Source organism: Microchirus variegatus, assembly GCF_963457635.1.
Source record: "Microchirus variegatus genome assembly, chromosome: 13".
NCBI lineage: Eukaryota > Metazoa > Chordata > Actinopteri > Pleuronectiformes > Soleidae > Microchirus > Microchirus variegatus.
In genome coordinates, this window is record NC_139814.1 from 25,764,944 (window position 1) to 25,789,346 (window position 24,403).

Here is a 24,403-nt window from a genome sequence, read left to right on the forward strand (position 1 = left end):
TCCTGCTTTTATTTTTCTTGGCTTAGTGCGACTGACTTCCCAGAGGCCTGACCTCGACATGTGGTCGCCAGGCAACCGAGAGGAGACGCGATGACGCCGAGGTAAGCTCGTCTTTGGCTTTGGAGGGTTGAGTCTGGTGTGGTGTCGAGCTTGAAAATAAGACATTGAAAATAAACGAGATTCCACATTGACAGTGCACTGCATGTCTGACATCTTTATTTAAAACAGTGCTTTCATGATGCAGCTACATGAGAAACAGAAGAACTACTCTGATGTCTGGCGTTAGAGAGAATGTGGAATGTTTTTTTTTCATCAGTTTGTCTTGTTTGTATAATAAGGATTATCGTATTGTCGTCCATCGTCTAAAATACCTCAGAAAAAACTCCTGTTTTCGTCGTTGAACTCCCAGAGATGGCCGTCGCCTCCTTCAGGCGGAAAGTTAGAGCCTCTAAGTCTGCATGGATGCTCTGATCTCGGCTCTCTTAACAGCCAAGGACTTCCTCTTCTGTGCAGTCGAGGCGGCGGCCTCCGCGACGCCGTGGTAGCTGTCCGTTTCCTGAGAGTCCTCGCTGTTCTGGGACTTGGTGCTGTCCTGGGAGTCCGGCTTCTGCCGCGACGCCCGGCTCTGCTCCTCCTTCAGCTCCACGTAGGAGCGCGAGAAGGTGTGAAAGATGGACGTGACCGGGAAGGCCATGAGCAGGATGCCGCTGAGGATGCTGCTGAGCGCCACCACCTGGCCGGGGATGCTCCTGGGCACCATGTCGCCGTAGCCCACCGTGGTCATGGAGATCACCGCCCACCAGTAGCTCCCGGGGATGCTGGTGAACTCCTGCTTGGCGCCCAGTTCGCTCTCGGCCAGGAACACCAGCGGGGAGTAGAGGGCCATGGCCACGCACAGGAACAGCAGCAGGAGGCCGAACTCGCGCGTGCACCTCCTCACCGTCAGCCCGAGCGTCTGCAAGCCCAGCGAGTGCCGCGCCAGCCTCATCACGTAGAAGATCCGCAGGGCTCGCAGCACCCGCAGCACCAGCCCCACCTTCTCCAGGTAGTTGTTCCCCGAGCCCACCTGTTTCCCCCCCACCGACAGGGAGTCCACGATGAGGGTGATGTAGTACGGCAGGATGGCGACCACGTCGATGACGTTGAGCGGCGTGCGCAGGAACGCGCACTTGCTCTGCGTCTGGATGAATCGCAGCGTGAACTCCAGGGAGAACCAGGCCACGCAGACCGTCTCCAGCACGAAGATGTTGAAGCAGCGCTGCGAGCACTCGCCCTGCGGAGACGACAAAAACACACAAAAAAGACATACATTTAGAGAGGGGAGGGAGGCGTGTTGAATTATGCAGCAGCAGCACTGACGAGACCAAAAGCTCTTCAGATAAAGATGACACGAAGACACAGCGCGGAGTCAGTAATTATGTCGACGTCGACAGCGGAGGGTTTGGCTCGTTTTGATCTCACAACAAAAAAGGTGATCGCGTTCTTTTGTTTTTTTCTCTCTCTCTCCCGCACGACAAAAACACAAAACAGCTGAAAGATTCATGAAAAACGTTAAAATAACAAAAAGCTTTTGATTAGCTCGATCGAGCGAAACGTCTCCGTACGTCAAAGCCTGAGTGATCTCGAGGTGTGAGCCGTTTGAAAAGTACATGAAGCTGAAGCTTCTGCCTCCCCTCTTCCCCTCTCACTGCTTCTTCTTTCTGTTGAATCTTTTAATGATGATTTCTTTTCATGTGCTGCTCAAGAGGATTCATAAATATTTGAAATTGTGATTATAAGAAATTATTCGCTTATTAAGCCAAGTCTCCCCTGCAGGAGACTGGTTTAATAAAAATTACAAGATTATGCTTTTTCGTATCATTATTATTAATAATAGCTGCTCTGGGGGCCCACGGTTGGTGTAGTGGTTAGCACTCTTGCCTTTGCAGCAAGAAGACCCGGGTTCCTGGGTTCGAGCCCCTTTTGGAACAACTTTGGAACAAGGGGTTTCCATGTTCTCCCCATGTGTGCGTGGGTTTTCTCCGGGTTCTCCGGCTTCCTCCCACAGTCCAAAAACATGCGATATGGGGATTAGGTGAATTGGTCGCTCTAAATTGACCGTGAGAGTGAGAGTGAACGGTTGTTTGTCTCTATATGTGGTCCTGTGATGGACTGGCGAACTGTCCAGGGTGTGACCCCGCCTATCGCCCAATGTGGAGGATAAAAGCGGTAGATAATGGATGGATGGATGGATGGATGGATGGATAACTCCTCTGTGGGTATATGGCCGCGTACTTCACACGGAAGTCTACTCCCATTAGACGTTCTGCAAGTGGAATGTCTTGAGTAGCACAAGTGGCACAAGCTTCCGTGGTTTTAGTTACGTCATATTTCAGAGCCATAATAACGTGTTTCAGGTCAGACGACGCGTTCGGTGATCACAGAGCCATAGATTTGGAGCGACAGCCATGACGGACAGCCGCAATCGAGCTACTTAAATGCTCCCCCGAAGGCTTATGTTACCCCTCGACTACTCCGTCCATCAAAGGATTCTCGTCTGGCAGCGTCAAAACACTCGGCACAAGATAATCCAGTCTCTTTTTGTGCGTCCTACCGAGCGCTACCAGAACATGGGTGCGTCCCTGTCTATCTTCAAAGAAGTTCTTGAAGAACCAGCTCTTCCAAGAGCATCTTCTGCCCTGTGGCTCTTACACCAACCCTTTTAAAACCCTTTATTCGGGAAAGGTGTTTTAAAGGGTTCTCTGGATCAAAATGGTTCTTACTGGAACCATTTTGATTCACTTTAAATCTGTTGCACAACATCTTGCACAACCAGTGTGGACTTTATGTACAGTTTTTCTTAGTCATGCACATGTTTATACTTATTTCATGCATATATATTATTTGAGTTTTTTTTGTAATATTTATTTACTATTTTTAATTATGTATATTATACTTTTTAAAACATTTCTTTCTACTTTATGCTAGTATTTTTGAGTGGACAGCAAAGTAAGAATTTCATTGTACAGGGAAACGTGTTTCTTTACTGTGCATATGACAATGAACACTTTGAATCTTGAATCTTGAATCTAGTGTTACCAAGAACCCTTGAAAAACCCTTTCTTCAGGAAAAGGGTTTTTCAGAAGCAAATGGTTCCAGGTAGAACCTCATGAGCCCTTGTAGAAGAACCCTTTTGGAACCCTTATTTCTAAGAGTGTACCTTACCCCCTACCCTTGCACCATCTCCTTCTGCACTTGGATCAGTCCACTGTTCCGAACTACTACTGGATTTCTTTCCAAGACTTCGCTTCGCTTAAAGCAGGGGTTCTCAAAGTTGTGATACCCGAAGGCCAATTTAGGAACCCAACATTGGACTGAGGGCCGCCAAAGGAAACAAAAAGAAAAAAAAACCCAGAAAGAAATCCCATTTGTACATCGGCACCAAAATTCAAAAAGGCCGACTTCCTGTTGAGTTGAGGCTATGCATGGTCTTCTCGACAAATTTCGGGGAAATTCGGTGGCATTCAATCTATGCCGAAGTTATCGGGCAATTCCTGTATCGTGGCGAATGGTCTAAATTCGCCAAGGGTTGCCATGTTCACGCCGTTTTGAATCCGCAAAACCTTTTTTTCCGACAACAATGCTTACATTGCTCCTACGTAGATTTGTAGAAACGTAGATAGACTTGTACATAGATTCGCAAATAGCCAAAATGGACGCCAAAATTGAAAAAGGCCGACTTCCTGTTGAGTATGTGTTTAAAAGACAGTGGGGTTGTGCGCCATGTTTTCATTATAACATAATATTAAGTGGGGGGGCCTCATGTTATCGATTGGGGGGGCCGCATGTTTGACACCTGTGGGTTAGAGGTAATCACTTCCCCTTTTGCACTGCTGTTTTGTTTTGTCTACATCGTGTTTTCAACGACACACACGCGTGATGGAAAACACTTGCAGCAGAGACCCACGTCAGACCTCGTTCACTGCTGCGTGACGTGGTTCAAATACTCAGCAACATTAGCGAAACAGTGGAGATCCGCACCTGCAGGTGTGCATGTTTATTCACCAACGTTTTCCATCGTACTTGCTCGGTCAACAGTTTTCAGCAGAGCACCTGCGAGGTCTTGGATTCAAAGCTCATGCATTTTCAAAAATTACACACTTAGGGGTTTGCACATACAGCCGCGCAGCTTTTTGCCCTTGAGACGTCAAACTTGCTAAAGCCATTAGGGAGCGTGAGAATCGTGGATCGGGAAAAAAACTGAAGCTGCAGTTTTTTTTTTCACCAAGTCAGGATTTGGAAAAGTAGGCTTGAATTTTCATCAAGTGAAAGTGACTGGCACACATGTTTGGATTTGATCACAGCTGGGAATCACAGCGCTCTGCTCAGCCGTAACGCAGCCTTCAGTGTGAAAACATCAGTCAGTCGTTCACTTCTTTGAAACGGGTGATCTGATGCTGCGCGTGGTAAAGTGCTGTGTAACTCCACACAGCTGCCGTCTCTGCCACCGTTTGATTATCAACCTTCAGAACTTGTGTTGTGGTGCCAAGGTTTTCTTATATCTTCTTCTTCTTCTTTTGTGTGCAGTAAATTAGAAGAATCTGAGAGCGACTGTCCTCATCTGTGGATCTTTTTTCGGAGCAAAGATTCAGCCTCTCCAGGGCCACGAAGAGACAAACAATCATCCACGGCCAATGTGGCTAATCCCCAAATCTTGGAATATGGGAGGAAACCGATCTTTTTTAACCATCAACGATAACTTATTATTCATTTAGGAGGAGGAGCAGCGGCGGCGGCTTTGTTAGCATCAATTGTTTTACGGTTGACCTACTTCATCAAAGACCTGAAACAACATTAGCTGGAGGCTAGCTGCTAGCATGTCAAGCACCGTTCCGTGCTTTCTTCTTCTTCCTTGCACAGAGTGCAGATTTAAAGTATATTAGCAGTGGTAATTTGGCTCCCAATCACATTGTCTTGGTGCGTTAGCTTGACTTTGACAAATGTGCACTCGCTAACTCGTTGTCTACTGCATTAATCCTGCACACGGGGGGGTTGGAGGGTTGCTGGTGCAAATCCCAGCTAATATTCACTCAGTCATTCACTCACGCACTCACAAAAAGCCCTCGTTCAGCCCGGGTCATTTTTAACAATCAGCGATTGTTTGTAGCATCAATTGTAGCATCGATTGTTTTACAGTTGACCTACTTCATTAAAGACCCGAAACAACATTAGCTGGCGGCTAGTTGCTAGCATGTCACGCACCATTCCGTGCTTTCTTCATCTTCTTCCTTACACAGACTTCTTCTTACATTTCATGGTAAAAACTGGTTGGGAACTTAATTTAAAGTATATTAGCAGTGGTAATTTGGCTCCCAATCACATTATCTTGGTGTGTTAGCTTGATTTTGAGAAATGTATGCTCGCTAACCTGTTCTCTACTGCGTTAATCGTGCATGTGAGGGGGTTGGAGGGTTGGTGGTGCCAATCCTAGCTAATATTCACTCTCACGCTCACATAAAGTCCTCGTTCAGCTCAGATCTTTTTTTTTAACAATCAGGGATAAGATATTCTTCTTCAAGACCTGAAACAACATTAGCTGGTGGCTAGTTGCTAGCATGTCAAGCACCATTCCGTGCTTTCTTCTTCTTCCTTACACCAACTTCTTCTTATATTCCGTGGTAAACTGTTAGCTTGGCTTTGAGAAATGTTCCCACGCTAACTTGTCATCTACTGCATTATCCTGCACATGAGGGGTTGGAGGGTTGCTGGTGCCAATCCCAGCTAACGTTCACTCTCGTATGCACACATACAATCCATTTACAGTAAAGCTTTAAGAAATCCAGTTTAGTTTTAGTCGAATGTGACATAATGGCTGTCCTTTTCAAACATCATGTCAAGAAAGTACAGCGAATCAAATTAAAATGGTGATATTTAAATTAAGTTTCATTTGTTTGTCTCTACAGAACGTGGCCCTGTCATGGACTGGTGAACCTGTCCTTCCTTCATGGTAGAAGGTGAGTGATTGAGTGAGTGAGCTTTAATGAAGACGAGACACAAGTCATATTATATGGACCAAGCGGTGTCTCCAATGGCCTGGAAATTATCAATTTGCCCTGATGCACTTTGACAGTGAGCTGAGTTTCTTCTCAAAAACAAAAAGTATCTCAGAATGACTTGAAATTTACCATCATAATAGTCGGCATCGCCCTGAACAAGGATGCGTTGAAAATATTTGCATATCTCTTAAGGAATAATTTTCATGAATTTTTGAAAATCAGGAAATAATCCATTTGCCCTGATGCACTTTGACAGTGAGCTGAGTTTCTTCTCAAAAACAAAAAGTATCTCATAATGACTTGAAATTTACCATCATAATAGTCGGCATCGCCCTGAACAAGGATCAGTTGAAAATATTTGCAAACTTCATAAGGAATAATTTTAATGAATTTTTGAAAATCAGGAAATTATCCACTTGCTCTGATGCACTTTGACAGTGAGCTGAGTTTCTTCTCAAAAAAAAAAAGTATCTCGGAATGACTTGAAATTCACCATCATAATAGTCGGCATCGCCCTGAACAAGGATCAGTTGAAAATATTTGCAAACCTCTTAAGGAATAATTTTAATGAATTTTTGAAAATCAGGAAATGATCCATTTGCCCTGATGCACTTTGACAGTGAGCTGAGTTTCTTCTCAAAAACAAAAAGTATCTCATAATGACTTGAAATTTACCATCATAATAGTCGGCATCGCCCTGAACAAGGATCAGTTGAAAATATTTGCAAACTTCATAAGGAATAATTTTAATGAATTTTTGAAAATCAGGAAATTATCCACTTGCTCTGATGCACTTTGACAGTGAGCTGAGTTTCTTCTCAAAAAAAAAAAGTATCTCGGAATGACTTGAAATTCACCATCATAATAGTCGGCATCGCCCTGAACAAGGATCAGTTGAAAATATTTGCAAACCTCTTAAGGAATAATTTTAATGAATTTTTGAAAATCAGGAAATGATCCATTTGCCCTGATGCACTTTGACAGTGAGCTGAGTTTCAGATTACCTAATCCCCAAATTTGCAGTAATTTGAAATAAAATATTTCTGGTACAAAGACAGATTCCAAATCTTTCAAATCTCTTGATCCCTTTATTACCCAGCCATCGCTGAATCCTCACGTTCCCGATGCCAGTCCTCGACACAACTATTTCTCCACCTCCGATCAGTTTCCCTCACACGACGCAATCTCGCTGTGCTTTTATTTTTTGCATCACGAGGTGAAATCCATCTCCTCCACCACAAGCTGTCGTTTCAGCCCAAAACAAAATCAACTCGTATATACGACAAATCCACGAGGGGCTTGTATGTTTTTCTCAAGCTGACCGGGTCTGTGCCATCTTCAGCATCCACAGGGGAGTGTGTGTGACACATTTAGCTTGAATATTTTATTTTATTGTTCTCTGTCAGCGGCTTTCTGGCTGAGTGCTTTTTTTCTCCACTCCCTTCCAGCACCGAGCGTCCTCTGATGTGCACGGAACCACAGAGGATCAAATTAAAAACCACGCAATTAACCATGCGAGCGATCTGACTCTGACCCTGTCACAGCTGAAGACAAGCGTGTAAAAACAAACAATACAAACAAGCTCTGATCCCTGTAAATATGTCTCTGACACACACACACACACACACACACACACATCTGTCTAGTTAAAATGCACCTTTGACTGTTAACGCTCACAAACAACAATAATATACGTTTCAACTGTTTTATCAACCACCGTAAAAACCCTAAAGAAGAACAATAAGCTTGTTTTACTTCCTTTCTTTCTTTTCTCCCCTAAACCACGCAACAACAACAACAACAACAACAACACAACAGAGGCTCGGTGGAGCTTGGAGATGAAACACAAAACGCCTCCGTCGCTCTTGTCTTAAATTGTGTCCTGGGAAACGTGGAAAAACTAAACTCAACCACAGTGAGAATGGTTTAAATCTCGTTTTTAAAGGTTATAGCATTGCAGCTTTGTCGTCGTTTTATGAATCTAATCGACTAAATAAGCGCAGACGCACATTCTGGTCCATTTAAAGGACAGGACATGGAAGTCAGCGTCTACTGTATGTTTAGTTTGGTGACGTTAGCAGGGCCGGCCCAAGCCTCCATGGGGCCCTAAGCAAAATGTGATTTTGGGGCCCTGTTGTTACTGCCAATAATAATGATTAGTGATCATTCACACACCGACTATACTAAAGCTATTCTACTTATTCTACTCTGTCACGAATACACTTGTAAAACTAAATGTGAGAACTTTTTTGTTGCACGGAAGCAGACACCAGATTTGCAAACTTACAGAAAAATCTTTCAATTAAAGGTGCATTATGTAATACATCTAAAGCAACTGGCCATAAAATCCTCCTAATATGTCACAGAGACTCAGGAATAATGTTCATATAACAAACTGAACTCACCAACAACAACAGTACAGACAAAATATTTGCATTAAAAAATATATTTTGCAGACTATAAATCATGTTTATGTTTTGAAATCATGTTTATGTTTTGAAATCATGTTTATGTTTTGAAATCATGTTTTGGCGTCATGTGGCGCCACCTACGGCCGTCTACCAATCTTTGCAGGCAGTAGAGTCTCAGATGCCGAGCAACCACGGGTTGCCAGTTACGTCAGAAAAGGAAACCTTAAAAGACCTCTGTGTTTTGAATTTGAGTGTAGTAACCGTTTTTGGCCACATTCTTACATATGACGCCTTTTAATATTTGGCAAAATCAGCAACTCCCCCTACTGGCGACACAGAGAGTCAATACATAAAACCAAACGGTGTATAAACGGGGGGGGGGGGGAGAAAATGGTTTATAAATCAAATATAAAGTTATATAATCGCATCTGAAAACTATGTAAAAATTGTGGAAAAAGCTTTGGTAAAAATGGGGAGAAATATTCTAAATAAACTCCAGCAATCCAAACTTTTTAAAAACTGTTTTTGAGTTAATTGCTCTTGGGGGCCCTCTAGTGGTCACGGGGCCCTTAGCAGCGGCTCAGTTCGCTTATGCCTTGGGCCAGCCCTGGACGTTAGAAATCTGCAGAAAAATCTCCTCCTGTTTTTTTTTGTTGCTGTGTCTGATTGTCTTGTGCCCCTGCAGGTTGGCCAGAGAAACCCCCTTTTACCTGGTTTCCCCTCCCACTCACCTGCTGCAGATTACCCAGAGTGCCACTCACTCCCTCACACCTGGACCATATTGTTTTGTTTTCCTGCCCTGACAAACACTCGGCCTTCTCAGCTCAGCCAAGGTAACTTATTTTACTTTTTTCTCTCTTGTGTCCCCGTCTGCCTCCTTTGTCAGAGTTCTTTGTTTACCTCGCCGTCGCTTCCTTTATTCCATTTCCGTCCGTCTTCTACCGCTTTATCCTCCGCGTGAGGGTCACGGCGGGGGGTGCGGTGTCAATCACGCCCTGGTCATGTGGCCAAGTCCATCACAGAGGCACAAACAACCATTGTTTAATTTACCTTATCCACATATTGCGTGCAGGGGTGATTCTAGAGTCTGTGGGGGCCCTAAGCAAAAATTCCCAGGGGGCCCTTCCTTCAGTTCAAATATATATATTTTTTTTTTTTTCAAAATGAATGAAATAACATGGAAAAACCCTGTAATTAAAAAGTATATGAAAATATACAATAAAATACTGTAAATAGCTTATAAAAAACGATATAAACTTAGTAAAAAAAAAAATGCATTACACCGTAAAGAATTATAAAACAATAAAATACTGTAAATAGCTTATAAAAAACTATATAAACTTAGTAAAAAAAAAATGCATTACACCGTAGAGAATTAAAAAACAATAAAATACTGTAAATAGCTTATAAAAAAAACTATATAAACTTAGTAAAAAAAATGCATTACACCGTAAAGAATTATAAAACAATAAAATACTGTAAATAGCTTATAAAAAACTATATAAACTTAGTAAAAAAAAAATGCATTACACCGTAAAGAATTATAAAACAATAAAATACTGTAAATAGCTTATAAAAAACTATATAAACTTAGTAAAAAAAAAATGCATTACACCGTAAAGAATTATAAAACGATAAAATACTGTAAATAGCTTAAATAAAACTATATAAACTTAGTAAAAAAAAAATGCATTACACCGTAAAGAATTATAAAACAATAAAATACTGTAAATAGCTTAAATAAAACTATATAAACTTAGTAAAAAAAAATGCATTACACCGTAAAGAATTATAAAACAATAAAATACTGTAAATAGCTTATAAAAAACTATATAAACTTAGTAAAAAAAAAATGCATTACACCGTAAAGAATTATAAAACAATAAAATACTGTAAATAGCTTAAATAAAACTATATAAACTTAGTAAAAAAAAAATGCATTATACCGTAAAGAATTATAAAACAATACAAATATATAGAACAATAAAATACTGTAAATAGATGGACATATTTCAGTAAAAACAGCCCTGAGGCTCCGAGTGTCGGGGGCCCCCCTATCGGCTCGGGGCCCCCTATCGGCTCGCGGGGCCCCGAGCAGTCGCCGGCCCTGCCTGTTCACAAGCTGCGCCCCTGATTGCGTGTTTGCAGAAAGGCTTTTGTTCCGTTCTGACCGAACCGTGAACCCGCGTCGTCTTGCTTTTGTGCGTCTGTGTTTTGGGGGTTGTGCCAAACGCCTCGCGGCCTCTTACGCGCCGATATCCGGTGTCACGGGCGGGTAACGACGCGTTCAAAAAGCGTTAGGGTCTCGCGCTTGTCTGCCGCGTAATTAAAAAAAAAAAAGCTGACAAGTCAAGTATATATGTTTCTATTTCCATCTTAATTCCTCTTCCTCTTCCTTCACCACCGCCGTCCTTTAAAAATAACTTCCTGTATGGAATCTGTGACACTCGTGCTGACACTGGCTTTGAGATTATTCTGAGTAACCAGGATGTCTGAGGGGGAGAAAGTGATGACAGCAAATCTGCAAAGAAGCAGCCAGGATTTAAGAGAAACCTACAGTATCTACTGGAGGAAACGGGGGCAACGGAGAATGAATGTGACGCCAGTCCAAATACAGTAAATCAGTCGTTTTCGTGACGTTTGAGCAAAAAGTTAGAAAGATATTCACAGATTTAAAGTCTTAAAAAACACTGTTGTTTTTTTTTTATGTAGACAACGAGCTACAACGTTTAGCGCTTTCGTCAAAAAGAGCCCCGTCGGTGAAACCGTAGTGCAGGGACCGTGTGTAAAGTGCATCACCAGAAAAAAGAATTTTTTTTAAAATTATTCAACTTTCTGTAAATTTTAATGCATAAAAGCATAAAAATTTATTTTTTTGTTATTGTTGATTTGCAGCAATTGTTGTGCTGCGTGAAGCTCCTCCCCCTTTCCCAGGTCACTTCCGGGTTACACAACCTTCGAATCGCGTAACTTGCGTTAAATGTAAAAATTATTTTTTTTAAAACTAGACGAAACGTGGATATGTTTGTTGTTCCGAGTTTTTAAATTTGAACACAATCAATCATAAATTGGAAAAAAAAATGTCATTATCCGTTTTTTTTTTATTTATCCTTACCTGTTGAATACACAACCAAATACAGTAAATCAGTCGTTATAAATCGACGTTATTCGGTTGTCGCGTGTGTGTGATTAAAACGTTAATCGGTCGCTCAAACCCAGATTATTCACGACACAGTCGTCAAAATATGACGTATTATACGTATTATACCGCTGAGGAGACTGATTAAAGTCTTCCCTCGCGTTTTATTATTTATTTTTCAATAGCATTGAAAACGCTGCTATAAATCTGACGGCCTTGACCACGCCGTCACCGGTGTATTTATTATACGACGCTTGTGTTTGGCTGCAGTCTGCAGTGATATCATCATGTAGTTCATCGTGTTACCTTTAACTACAGTCGTGTGTCTGCAGCTCTGCATATATATAAATATATATATATATATATATATATATGTGCACGGCATTGTTCGCCCTAAAACGGTTATTGCTGAATCATCGACTCGAGGGCTGCAAAAAAATAGGTTCTCGGAGTCTTTTTCACTTTATGCCCGTACACGGTTATTTATTCTGTCCTCTGCTGCTGCTGTGGAACACAGCTCCCCCTGGGGAGTCATTAAAGTTACATTTAATCTAAAGTACCATCAATATTGATGGGCTGTTGTCTCTGTGTGTGTGTGTCAGGTGTGTGTGTGTGTGTGTGTGTGTGTGTGTGTGTGTGTGTGTGTGTGTGTGTGTGTGTGTGTGTGTGTGTGTGTGTGTGTGTGTGTGTGTGTGTGTGTGTGTGTGTGTGTGTGTGTGTGTGTGTGTGTGTGTGTGTGTGTGTGTGTGTGTGTGTGTGTGTGTGTGTGCGTTCTTGTACTTGCAGCATACTGAGGACCACTGAGGGTTTTTAAACCAACAAAGTGAGGTCATTTTTACAGAGTGAGGACATTTTTGCCAGTTCTCACTTTGTTTTCATTGAAATCACTTCCTTAGTTTGCTACAACATGCTATACTCAATTAAAAAAATAAAATAATAATAATTCTTGGATGAGATAGTATATAGTATGACTTATTTGTCAAATTTTGGACCAAATTTTTTTTTTGAATTTTTTTTTCAACTTTTGGACGACATAGTACAGTATGACGTTTTTGTAAAATTTTGGACCAAAAAATTTGGGTCAAATTTTTTTTTTTAGTTTTGGACGACAGTATAGTATGACGTTTTTTGTAAAACTTTGGACCAAAAATTAAAAAAAAAAATTAATCATACTCGAAAAAGTTTTCCAGCCCTTTTTGCTCTGGGGCTCCACCTGCAGACATTTTATGGTACTGCAACCAGTAGTTCTTTGTAGATGTAATTAATGAAGTAGATATTTGTAATTGAGTTGATTTATAAAGTGGAAATGCTGGTCCTCACTTTGTCAGCAACCCAGTCCTCAGTATGCAGAAAGTACAAGAATATGTGTGTGTGTGTGTGTGTGTGTGTGTTCTTGTACTTGTGGCACACTGAGGACCAGTGAGGGTTTTTAAACCAACAAAGTGAGGTCATTTTTACGAGGTGAGGACATTTTGGCCGGTCCTCATTGAAATCACTTCCTTAGTTTGTAAACATGCTATACTCTGATTTTAGGTCTTCAATTTTGTTACAAAAACACGGTTTTCCAGCCCTGGTGTTTCAACACACTTTCTGTGTTTTTCTGGGGCTCCATCTGCAGACATGCTATGGTACTGCACCCAGTAGATCTTTATAGATGAAGTAGGTATTTGTAATCATGTTGATTTATAAAGTCACTTTGTCAGCTCTTACACCCGGTCCTCAGGATGCAGCAAGTACAAGAGTGTGTGTGCGTGTGTGTGCGTGTGTGTTCTTGTACTTGCGGCATATTGAGGACCAGTGAGGGTTTTTAACCAACAAAGTGAGGACACTTTTACGAAATGGGGACATTTTGGCCGGTCCTCACTTTGTATTCATTCAAATCACTTCCTTAGGTTGTAAACATGCTATACTCTGTTTTTTGGTAGAAAAAAAAAATTTGGTAGAAAAAAACCCGTCTTCCAGCCCCTGGTGTTTCACACACGATTTGCTCTGGGCCGCCACCTGCAGACATTTTATGGTACTGCACCCAGTAGTTCTTTATCGATGTCATTCATGAAGTAGATACTTGTAATTGTGTTGATTTATAAAGTGGAAATGCTGGTCCTCACTTTGTCAGCAACCCCGGTCCTCAGTATGCAGCAAGTACAAGTGTGTGTGTGTGTGTGTGTGTGTGTGTGTGTGTGCGTGCGCGTGCGTGTGTGCGTGCGTGCGTGTGTGTGAACCTGCTGCACTTGACTGATGAGCACAAAGCAACAGAAATAATCAACGCGGCACAATAAGCTCCGCCGTGATCTGGTTTCAGGACTTCATTTTGCTTCTTTCAGAGGTTAATGTTCATCGGTTTCTGTTTGGCTGTGATTCGATAAACGACTGCAAACACAAAGTGGTGTTTTGTTTTTGTGTTGACCAGCTCTGACCAGATGTAATCACATTTGGAACACCGCCGAGAGCTCATCCACTTCACAGCAGGAAACGTATTGAATTCATAGCAGTCCCGGTACCAATAATAATGTCATGCTTTATTTATACTCTTCTATTATCTATCGTCTTTGATTATCGTGCAAATGGACCAGTGTTTTCAGACTGGAGTTTGTCCGCTAAGTGTTTTCATTCGACATCCAGTCAGTCCAATATTTCCCTCTACATGAGATCATTGTTTACAGGCTGAATCGTGCTGTGTGGAAGAAAACCCAGAAATCTGTCGTTCAAAAGGAAACGAAAAATCAGATAACGTTAGTTTTTTTCCCCCCCAATTTCCGTTATTGCACTCAGATATCGAGCGTTTCCCGTTTCGTCCACTTTTGATTTTTCCATCGAACGCGAGTTACGCGACCGGAACTTTTGCGAAAGTGATGTTTAAGTAAAGATATTGACAGATTTGAACTCTCGAAAACACTCTTGAAACACACACACACGCGTCATATTTTGAATCATAGCAACGCAGACGACGAGCTACAACGTTTAGCGCTTTGAACAGAAAGAGCTAACGTGCAGTCGTCAGTGACGCCCCGCAGTGCAGGGACCGTCTACAAAGTGCAACACCAGAAAAATTATTCAACTTTAGGTAAACTGTTCTCTGTTTTTGTTGATTTTAAGACTCGCTGTCCCGCGTGAAGCTCCTCCCCCTGTCACAGGTCACTTCCGGGTTACGCAACCTTCGAATCACGTAACTTGCGTTAGATATAAAAATAATAAAAACTGGACGAAACGTGGATATGCTTGTTGTTCCGAGTTTTTAATTTTAACACAATATCATAAATTGGGGAAAAAATTGTCATTATCCGTTTTTTCATTTTTTATTTTATTTTGAAAATCAAATTAACAGTTCATTATCTTTTTTTTTTTTCTTTTTTTTTCATTTCATGTTGAATACACAACCTTCGAGTTACGTAACTTGCGTTAGATGTAAAAATCAAAATTAGAAAAATTGGGAACTTTTTTTTTTTCATTTAAAATTTTATTTTGAAAATCAATACTAACAGTTAATTATCTGTTTGTTTGTTTGTTTTTAATTTTCCCTTTCATGTTGAATGAACAAATGACACACGGCTTCCCTGAAGGATTGTAATTGCTCAATATTACAATATTCCAAATTCCTTTTTGCTACCCCCTTATGGCCATTTAAGAGAATGCAGGTTTCAAACACTGCCACACTGGCTTCACTTTCTGACGATACAATACAATACATCAAATATTACTGCTTTTGTCACAGAGCCGTGGTAATGCAGGACAAGACTGGCTGTTCCTGCTGTTTTGTGCTTTCCTTTGCCACTTCTTCATCATCCAAGTGGGAAAAAAATGATGATTGATGTTGGAAATAAAACCATTTCTCAGTTTATTTGGACTTGAGTTGAAAGCTCGCTCCCCTGAGTCTGGTGTTTGGATTTGATTTGTGGCTCGGCTGCAGCTCCAGAGAGAGAATCATCTCTCATCTTTTTCCTCCACAGCAAAGTGCTTCCTTTCTGTGGGTTTTTTTTTTTTTTTTTTTTTTTTTTTTACCGGTGGTTACATATTTTAGACGTGGCCATTGTCTGAGATAATGGCAGGCGACTCCGAGCCGAGACGCTCGCTAATGCAAACGCTTCTATGGTAACGGGAGAAGCCGTAACGCAAGCGGCGTCCAATTCAATGAGCTGAGAGGCTTGTTGAGGCAGGGAGCGCTCACAATTACAGCCGTCGCAACCGGAGCGCGAGTAAAAAACGCCGCTGTACCTCGACTGTGTCTCCATTTGTTGTTGACGCGTTGCTCTTCATCGCCGTCAACTGAGTCGTTTATGAGGGAAAAGGCTGTAAAAACGTGCGTCTGGCGACTATTTCTTCAGATCCACAATCCGATCTACAGCGCGTTTAAACGACCAATGTGCTGTGCGTCGCAAAAATACATCAAATGGTGCCGATCCCAGTAGTGCCAAAGGTTGGGTTTTCACCCTGGACAGGTCACCAGTCCATCTAGTTAGAGCGTTGGTTCTCAAAGTGCGGCCCGCGGGCCAATGGCGGCTCGCAGAAACATTTCTGGCGGCCCCGCAAGTGAATTACAGTTGACAGTTTTAATCCAGGAGCTACTAAGCTTGTTAAATGTTTATTGGACATTACTGGATACAGATCGATAAGTGTAAACTGTACAACTGCAATCTGGTCATTACAGTTATTACAAATGGGATTTCTTTATGTTTTCTTTTTCCTTTGGCGGCCCTCAGTCCAATGTTGGGTTCCTAAATTGGCCCTCAGGTATCAACACTTTGAGAACCCCTGATTTAGAGAGTGTCCAACTTGCCTAATCCCCAAATATCTGCATGTATTCAGACAGTGGCAGGGAACTGAAAAGCATGTAGAAACTTCATTAAAGCTGATTTAAAGGCGCCATATGTAAGAATGTGGCCAAAAACGGTTACTACACTCAAATTCAAAACACCGAGGTCTTTTTGGTTTCGTTTCCTGACGTTACTGGCAACCCGTGGTTGCTCGGCAGCTGAGACTCTACCGACTGCAATGATTGGTAGACGGCGGAAGGTGGCGCCACATGACGCAAAAACATGATTTCAAAACATAAACATGATTTGCAGTCTGCAAAAAAAAAATGTTTTAAATGCAAATATTTTGTCTGTACTGTTGTTGTTGGTGAGTTCAGTTTGTTATATGAACATTATTCCCGAGTCTCTGTGACATATTAGGAGGATTTTATGATTTATTACATAATGTACCTTTAATTTTTTTGTAGAAGAAGTAACTAGGGTACTCACGGTTATGGATAGAAACGTATTGGAGTAAAGAGTACAATATTAACCCCTTAAAATGTACTTGAGTAAAGTCATGAGTATCCCCCAAAAATGATACTCGAGTAAAGTACCGATCCCTCAAAATTGTACTGAATTACTGTAAATGTAGGAAGGAGTGGACGTCTTATTGTAGCATCGAAAGGAATTATTTTCTATTTTCCCTTCCGTCCACACTCTCTGAGCTCCGGCGACCCTGACGTGACATATTGGGGCGCGCTTTTTTAAAAAACGCTTGGGATTTACATTCACATTCAGAGCGGATTGTTCGGGTCAGAGAGAGGTTACGTCCATCGCTCGGCGAGATAAATAAGACGAGGAAGTCGCTTCTCGAAGACGCTTACAGTGAGGCGGATAATCCACAGCGCGTGGACCGTGTGAAATGCAGCATAGAGCAGATTTCTTTCTTTCTTTCTTTTTCGTCTGTAATAATGGCAGAGAAAGGTCTCTCGGTCACTGAGTGCAGCTGCAGAGAGAGAGAGAGTCACAGTCCATTAAAGAGACAGTGTGTAAGTGCTTTCCACTGCAAAAAGCCAGTTTCTGCCCGAACACCTGGTTCACACTGGACGTGTAGCGCACGCGAGAGTGGAAATCAAGGATTACCAGGCGACGTGGTAGACAGAGTCTATTCAAATGCTATGATATCGTGCATTGCTGCACATTTAAATAGCCAACAGTAAGTCAAATTGAATGCTTTTGCACGTGAAAAAGCACAGGGACCGTCTACAAAGTGCAACACCAGAAAAAAGATATTTAAAGATTTTTTAATTTTTTTTAAATTAAACTTTCTGTAAACTATATAACCGCATAAAAATGTCTGTTTGTTATTGTTGTAAAAATCTAAACAGGATTTTATTTTTATTATTTTAATTTAATTTGAACACACTCCTTATCCATTTCTTTCTTTTTTAGTTTTATTTTGAAAATCAAATTAACAGTTCATTATCTGTTTTTATTTGTTTTTATGATGGGAAAACAACGTAAATACCCACACGTGACGTTACGTGACGTACTACTTCGGCAGGTTGTCCGCGGCACTAGACGCAGGGACCGTCTACAAAGTGCAACACCAGAAATAACATATATATATATATATAAATTTAAAAAAAAAAAACATTTTTAAAAATTAAACTTTCTGTAAACTATACTGCATAAAAATGCCTTCTTTTTGCTCTTGTTGATTTTCACTTCCGGGTTATTCAACCTTCGGATCACGTAACGTGGCGTCAGATGTAAAAAATCTAAACTGGACAAAACAGGAAATGCTTGTTATTTGTGTGTTTTTTTTTTTGTTTTTTAAACACAATATCAGAAATCTGAAAAAAATGAGTACATTATCTGTTTTTGTTTGTTTTTATGATGGGACGACAACATAGCTACCCACACGTGACGTTACGCGACGTACAGGTCCTCCGCGGCACTTTCCACTCGTCATACTCACTCGCCTCTCGCTCAAGCGTGTGTGTTTAAACCGTATGCATGACCAAAAACATGTAGATTTGGGTAAATTAGGTTAAATTAGACACTCTGATTTGGACGTAGAACGGTTGTTTGTCTCTGGCGACGTGTCCAGGGTTCACCCCGCCTTAGAATCGGAAGCCATTTGAGTGAACGCAAATGTGGCGTAAAAGCGAATAAATCGCGGTACGTCGTCGAGGCGTCTTTAGTGTTTACAGCCTTGTAGCCATAAAAATAACATAATAACAAACGCAGGATTTTATTACAGAGGAAACGATAATTTCGTTAGTTTTATTGTGCCAAAGGGAGAACGTGTGCAGTTGTGTCAAAGCTAAGAAGGACGAGGAGACGCCACCGATAAAGCATTATTTTTGGATTCCATCAAAGTGTTCAACAACATAATAATTAATATTAGTAATTACCATCGTACTGCGTTTGTTTTTGACTGAGTCGACGTTTTAAAACGTCAAATACAAACTCCCTGTCGTCAAATTAAAAGATGTTTTAACGGTCACGTGAACATGAAGTGTCAGACTTGTGGTTTTTTTCCTCCCCGTGCGTTGCCGTTGCACTCTGATTTTTCCTCACAATGACACCCTGTCGGCTCCTCGTTATACCCATAAACCCTTGCGTTATGGGGGTTTCCTGCCGTGGCTTTTCTCAGTCTGGGCTCCTGCTCCTTAATGAACCAACCACCAGCACCACCAAATGTTCTTGTCGAGGAGGAGGAGGTGGAGGAGGAGGAGGAGTGAGACTCACTCCTACATCCATCTCTGGGTGGTTAATTGGTGTCACACAGCGACTGTTTTCAACCGTCCACAGTCTCCAAAAAACCTGTTGCTCGTCTGATTCCAGTAATTAAAGCTGCAGATTTGTACACGTGTGGAGCAGCAGGATGAAGGAGACTGAAGACGAGGCTAACGCTTCAGCTTTTTTGGCACTTTAGCCTTTTTTTTCGAGAGTCGCGCACTTCATAGAAACAGCCGAGGACGCGGCCACGGAGTCAAATAATCCAACAAAAATATAAGCTGAAGTGCTTTTACCAAACCAACACATATATAAATATATATTTCCCTAAAGAGTCGACTTAGTAAGTAAAGTAATGTAATTCTGAGATTAAAGAATTCTGAGATTAAGGAATTCTGAGTTTAAAGTCAGAATTCCGATGAGTTTAAGTCTGAATTTAAAGAATTCTAAGTTATAAAGTCTGAATTCTGAGTTTAAAGTCAGAATTCTGAGTTTAAAGAATTCTGTTTAAAGTCAGAATTCCGAAGAGTTTAAGTCTGAATTTAAAGAATTCTGAGTTTTAAAGTCTGAATTCTGAGTTTTAAAGTCCGAATTCTGAGTTTAAAGTCTGAATTCTGAATTTAAAGAATTCTGAGTTTTAAAGTCTGAATTCTGAGTTTTAAAGAATTCTGAGTTTAAAGTCAGAATTCCGATGAGTTTTAAAGTCAGAATTATGAGTTTAAAGAATTAATGGCAAGTTTTTGTCTAGTTTTTCCACAGCAAAATGCATCGTGTGACTTTGGATGATTACATCAAGGATGCATTTAAGAGTGTTTACAGTCCCATAGTTTTGTTTACTGGGCCGCTGCGGTGGGTAAACAAAACCTTTTTAACGACACAGAAGAGATTTTATTTGCATAATCCTCATATAACATCAAAAATATTCAGCTTGTTTCTTATTGTTGTATCGTGGTTTCTAAATGATTTACTGAGCAATACTGAAGAAATCCTTCATATGACGTGTCAGAAAGATACAGAAGAGGAGTCAGAATTCCGATTTTTAAAGTCAGAATTCTGATGAGTTTTAAAGTCAGAAATTCTGAGTTTTAAAGTCAGACATTCTGAGTTTTAAAGTCTGAATTCTGAGTTTTAAAGTCTGAATTTGGAGTTTTAAAGTCTGAATTCTGAGTTTAAAGTCCGAATTCTGAGATTGAAGAATTCTGAGTTTAAAGTCAGAATTCTGAGTTTTAAAGTCCGAATTCTGATGAGTTTTAAAGTCAGAAATTCTGAGTTTTAAAGTCAGAAATTCTGAGTTTTAAAGTCAGAATTCCGATGAGTTTAAGTCTGAATTTAAAGAATTCTGAGATTTAAAGTCTGAATTCTGAGTTTCAAAGTCAGAATTCCGATTTTTAAAGTCAGAATTCTGATGAGTTTTAAAGTCAGAAATTCTGAGTTTTAAAGTCAGACATTCTGAGTTTTAAAGTCTGAATTCTGAGTTTTAAAGTCTGAATTTGGAGTTTTAAAGTCTGAATTCTGAGTTTAAAGTCCGAATTCTGAGATTGAAGAATTCTGAGTTTAAAGTCAGAATTCTGAGTTTTAAAGTCCGAATTCTGATGAGTTTTAAAGTCAGAAATTATGAGTTTTAAAGTCAGAAATTCTGAGTTTTAAAGTCAGAATTCCGATGAGTTTAAGTCTGAATTTAAAGAATTCTGAGATTTAAAGTCTGAATTCTGAGTTTTAAAGTCAGAAATTCTGAGTTTTAAAGTCAGAATTCCGATGAGTTTAAGTTTGAATTTAAAGAATTCGGAGTTTTAAAGTCATCATTCTGAGTATTAAAGTCAGAATTATGAGTTTAAAGAATGAATGGCAAGTTTTTGTCTTGTTTTTCCACAGAAAAATGCATCGTGTGACTTTGGATGATAACATCAAGGATGCATTACTGGGCCGCTGCGGTGTGCATAGGTTTGGGTAAACAAAACCTTTTTAACGACACAGAAGAGGTTTTATTTGCATAATCCTCATGTAACGTCAAAAATACTCAGCTTGTTGCTTATTCGTTTGAGCTCATTCCATATTCATTTATTTGGAAGCAGGTCAAGTGAAATTCGACCGTGTAGGGAAAAGTATCTGTGGGATTTTTGTGAAAACAGCATTCATTTGGCGGTATGTTTTGTTTTTGTCCATTATAAGAGACCTAATTTAAAGCGTATGGATCTCATGTTGATGTGAGGGAAATGTGCTGCTGCAACAAACGAGGGAAGACGCACAATATTCTGGCTTTCAAGTGCACAGAGGGGAAGCCTGGTTCTCCCTGAGCCTTTGCCTCTGTCACACTGATTTACAATCCGGCTCAGAAAGACTCAGTATGTGGGCTGCAGCATTAACATAATATGAATTTGACTGGAGCAGCTGTAAAGCGCACACATCCCTTAGGCTGTTGTGAAATAATACAAAATGGAAAGAAAGAAAAGAAATCCTGAGGCTGGGAATCCTCGTCTTCATAAATATGTGTTTGTGTAAAACCACAACTGTGGTGTTCCTGCATAAAAATCACTTTACAATGTGATGGTTTGAACGTTTTTGTTCTGCAACTGAACTTCATTTCTTACACAAACGTTTGTTTTTGGAACGTTTGCCTGTGTTTAATCATGGATTCTAAATGATTTACTGAGCAATACTGAAGAAATACTTCAACAGACGTGTCAGAAAGATACGGAAGAGGAGTTTTAATTTAGAATTCTGATGAGTTTTAAAGTCAGAATTCTGGGTTTTAAAGTCAGAATTCTGATGAGTTTTAAAGTCAGAATTCTGGGTTTTAAAGTCAGAATTCTGATGAGTTTTAAAGTTAGAATTCTGATGAGTTTAAGTCTGAAGTTAAAGAATCCTGAGTTTTAAAGTCAGAATTCTGACGAGTTTAAGTCTGAATTTAAAGAATCCTGAGTTTTAAAGTCAGAATTCTGATGAGTTTTACAGTCAGAATTCCGATGAGTTTTAAAGTCAGAATTCCGATGAGTTTAAGTCAGAATTCTGAGTTTAAGTCAGAATTCTGAATTTAAAGAGTTTTGAGTTTTAATGTCAGAATTCTGAGATTAAGGAATTCTGATTTTAAATAATTCTGACTTTAAGTCAGAATTCTGACTTTATTCTCAGAATTCTGAGTTTAAAAGTCAGACTTCTGAATTTAAAGAATTTTGAGTTTGAATGTCAGAATTCTGAGATTAAGGAATTCTGATTTTAAAGAATTCTGAGTTTAAGTCAGAATTCTGACTTTATTCTCAGAATTCTGAGTTTAAAAGTCAGACTTCTGAATTTAAAGAATTTTGAGTTTGAATGTCAGAATTCTGAGATTAAGGAATTCTGATTTTAAAGAATTCTGAGTTTAAGTCAGAATTCTGACTTTATTCTCAGAATTCTGACTTAAACTCAGAATTCTGACTTTAAACTCAGAATTCTTTAAATTTAGAATTCTGACTGTATTCTCAGAATATGAATTCTTTAAATTATTTTAAAGAATTCTGAGTTTTAAAGTCAGAATTCTGAGATTAAGGAATTCGGAATTTAAAGAATTCTGAGTTTAAGGAATTCGGAATTTAAAGAATTCTGAGTTTAAAGTCAGAATTCTGAGTTAAAAGTCAGAATTCTGAGTTTCCGAGAATAAAATGCCTGTGTGGCCCTATTCCTCTTCCGTAGAAAGCTAACGTGGGACGCGAGAGACTAATGACGGCGGACATTTTGGACAAGTGAAACTCAATCAGCCAATGAAACCACGTCACATCCGATCGAGACTGCGAGAACTCACCCTCTCCTCCTCCGCTCTGAGGTCGGGCATGGTGCTGACACACAATGTCACAGCGGTGATGGCTACAAATAACACGGACAGACAGGCGAAGATCTTCCCTGGAACGCCCGAGTGGGGGTTCTCCACCATGTCCCTCAGCCTCCGCATGCAGCCGCCCGGCTGCGCCTCCTCCTGCGCCGACGTCTCCGCCGACGGCTGCTGGCTCTCCTCGCAGGACTGCGGCGAGGTGAGCTCGGCCTCCTCCTCCTCCAGCCTCTGCTGCTCCTTGTACTCCTCCTGCCGGAGTCGCAGCTTCCTGAGGCAGCACCAGTCCAGGCTGTTCTCCTCCACGCCCCAGTAGAGCAGCTCCTCCTGGAAGGACATGGCGCACATCTCCCTCAGCAGCCGCAGCTTCCCCGCCGCCAGGAAAGTGACGATGGTGCGAAACGCCGACGGGCTCCGGTCGAAGAAGTACTCGTTGCGGCTGCAGTCGTAGTCGTCGCACACGTCCATGATCTCCGCCTCGTTGCTGCAGCCGCGCAGTTTCCCCAGCCTCGACAGCGGGAACTCCTCCAGCGTCGACCACGGGATGCGGTATTTGATTCCGCCCACGTTGATGATGGCGGCGCCGTCGGCCAGGTCGCGCTCGTCTCCGTCCTGTTGCCGCGGCGGCAGGAGCTGGGCTCGCTTGTAGAACAGACCCTTCTTGGGCACGACCTCCTTTGGGTTCTTGACATGGTCGAAGCGGAAGCTGGTGAACTGGTGGTCAGTGCTGCCTGCCAGGAAGGCCACTTCCTGGTACATCCCTGCTACTCTGACGGGGGAGCGTGTCCTCTATAAGGCGACGGTCGTGGGTTCTTCGCGGGGCGGCGAGACGACTTGAAGTTGGTCACCTGTTCAGCAAGACTGCACATCTCTGTGGGACAGACGAAACAAACGAGTTTCAATGTCTTCACACACTTTGCACATTCATTTACACATTGAGCTTCCTCCAGAGCACAGGTGTCAAACTGCCGGCCCGGGGGCCACATGCGGCCCCCCACTTAATATTATGTTATGATGAAAACATGGCCCACGACCTCACCGTCTTTTAAACACGGGGTTTAGCTGAGGCGCAGCTGCCAGCGAGGTGACACAATAATATATGTTTGTTAGCAAAGTTATCCAAACGTTTTGCGGATTCAAAACGGTGTGACCATGGCAACCCATTTGCCCCGATACAGGAAGTCCCCTATAACTTCGGCATAAATTGAGTTCTCGCCAAATTTCCTGAAACTTGGTGTGAAGACCATGGCCTCAACACAACAGGAAGTCGGCCTTTTTGAATTTTGGCCGTCCATTTTGGCGATTTGTGTACGTTTCGTAAATGAACTAGACACATCAAAGAAGTTGTCGAAAGTTGGGTTTTTTTACCACTTTTTGGTCTCTAGGCCGGCCCCCTATTGACCACACTAGACGTTCATTGGCCACCAGGTCATTTGACTTTGACGCCCCTGCTCCAGAGGGTGTGTGGAGTGGATGCTGAGAGCCATGACGTCATGCTAGCAGTGCAACGCGGTGTACCAAGCAAACAAATTCCACA

At 41.3% G+C, this 24,403-nt stretch overlaps 1 protein-coding gene across 1 annotated transcript; it reads right to left on the reverse strand.

Moving 5' to 3' along the window:
• Window positions 1-448: 448 nt before the first annotated feature.
• On the reverse strand, window positions 449-23,625 carry kcng2 (potassium voltage-gated channel, subfamily G, member 2; the record flags this gene model as incomplete). Its single annotated transcript, XM_083899350.1, has 2 exons — window positions 449-1,273; window positions 22,843-23,625. The coding sequence occupies 2 exons, from the start codon at window positions 23,623-23,625 to the stop codon at window positions 449-451; spliced, it is 1,608 nt and encodes a 535-aa protein (XP_083755476.1).
• Window positions 23,626-24,403: the final 778 nt, after the last annotated feature.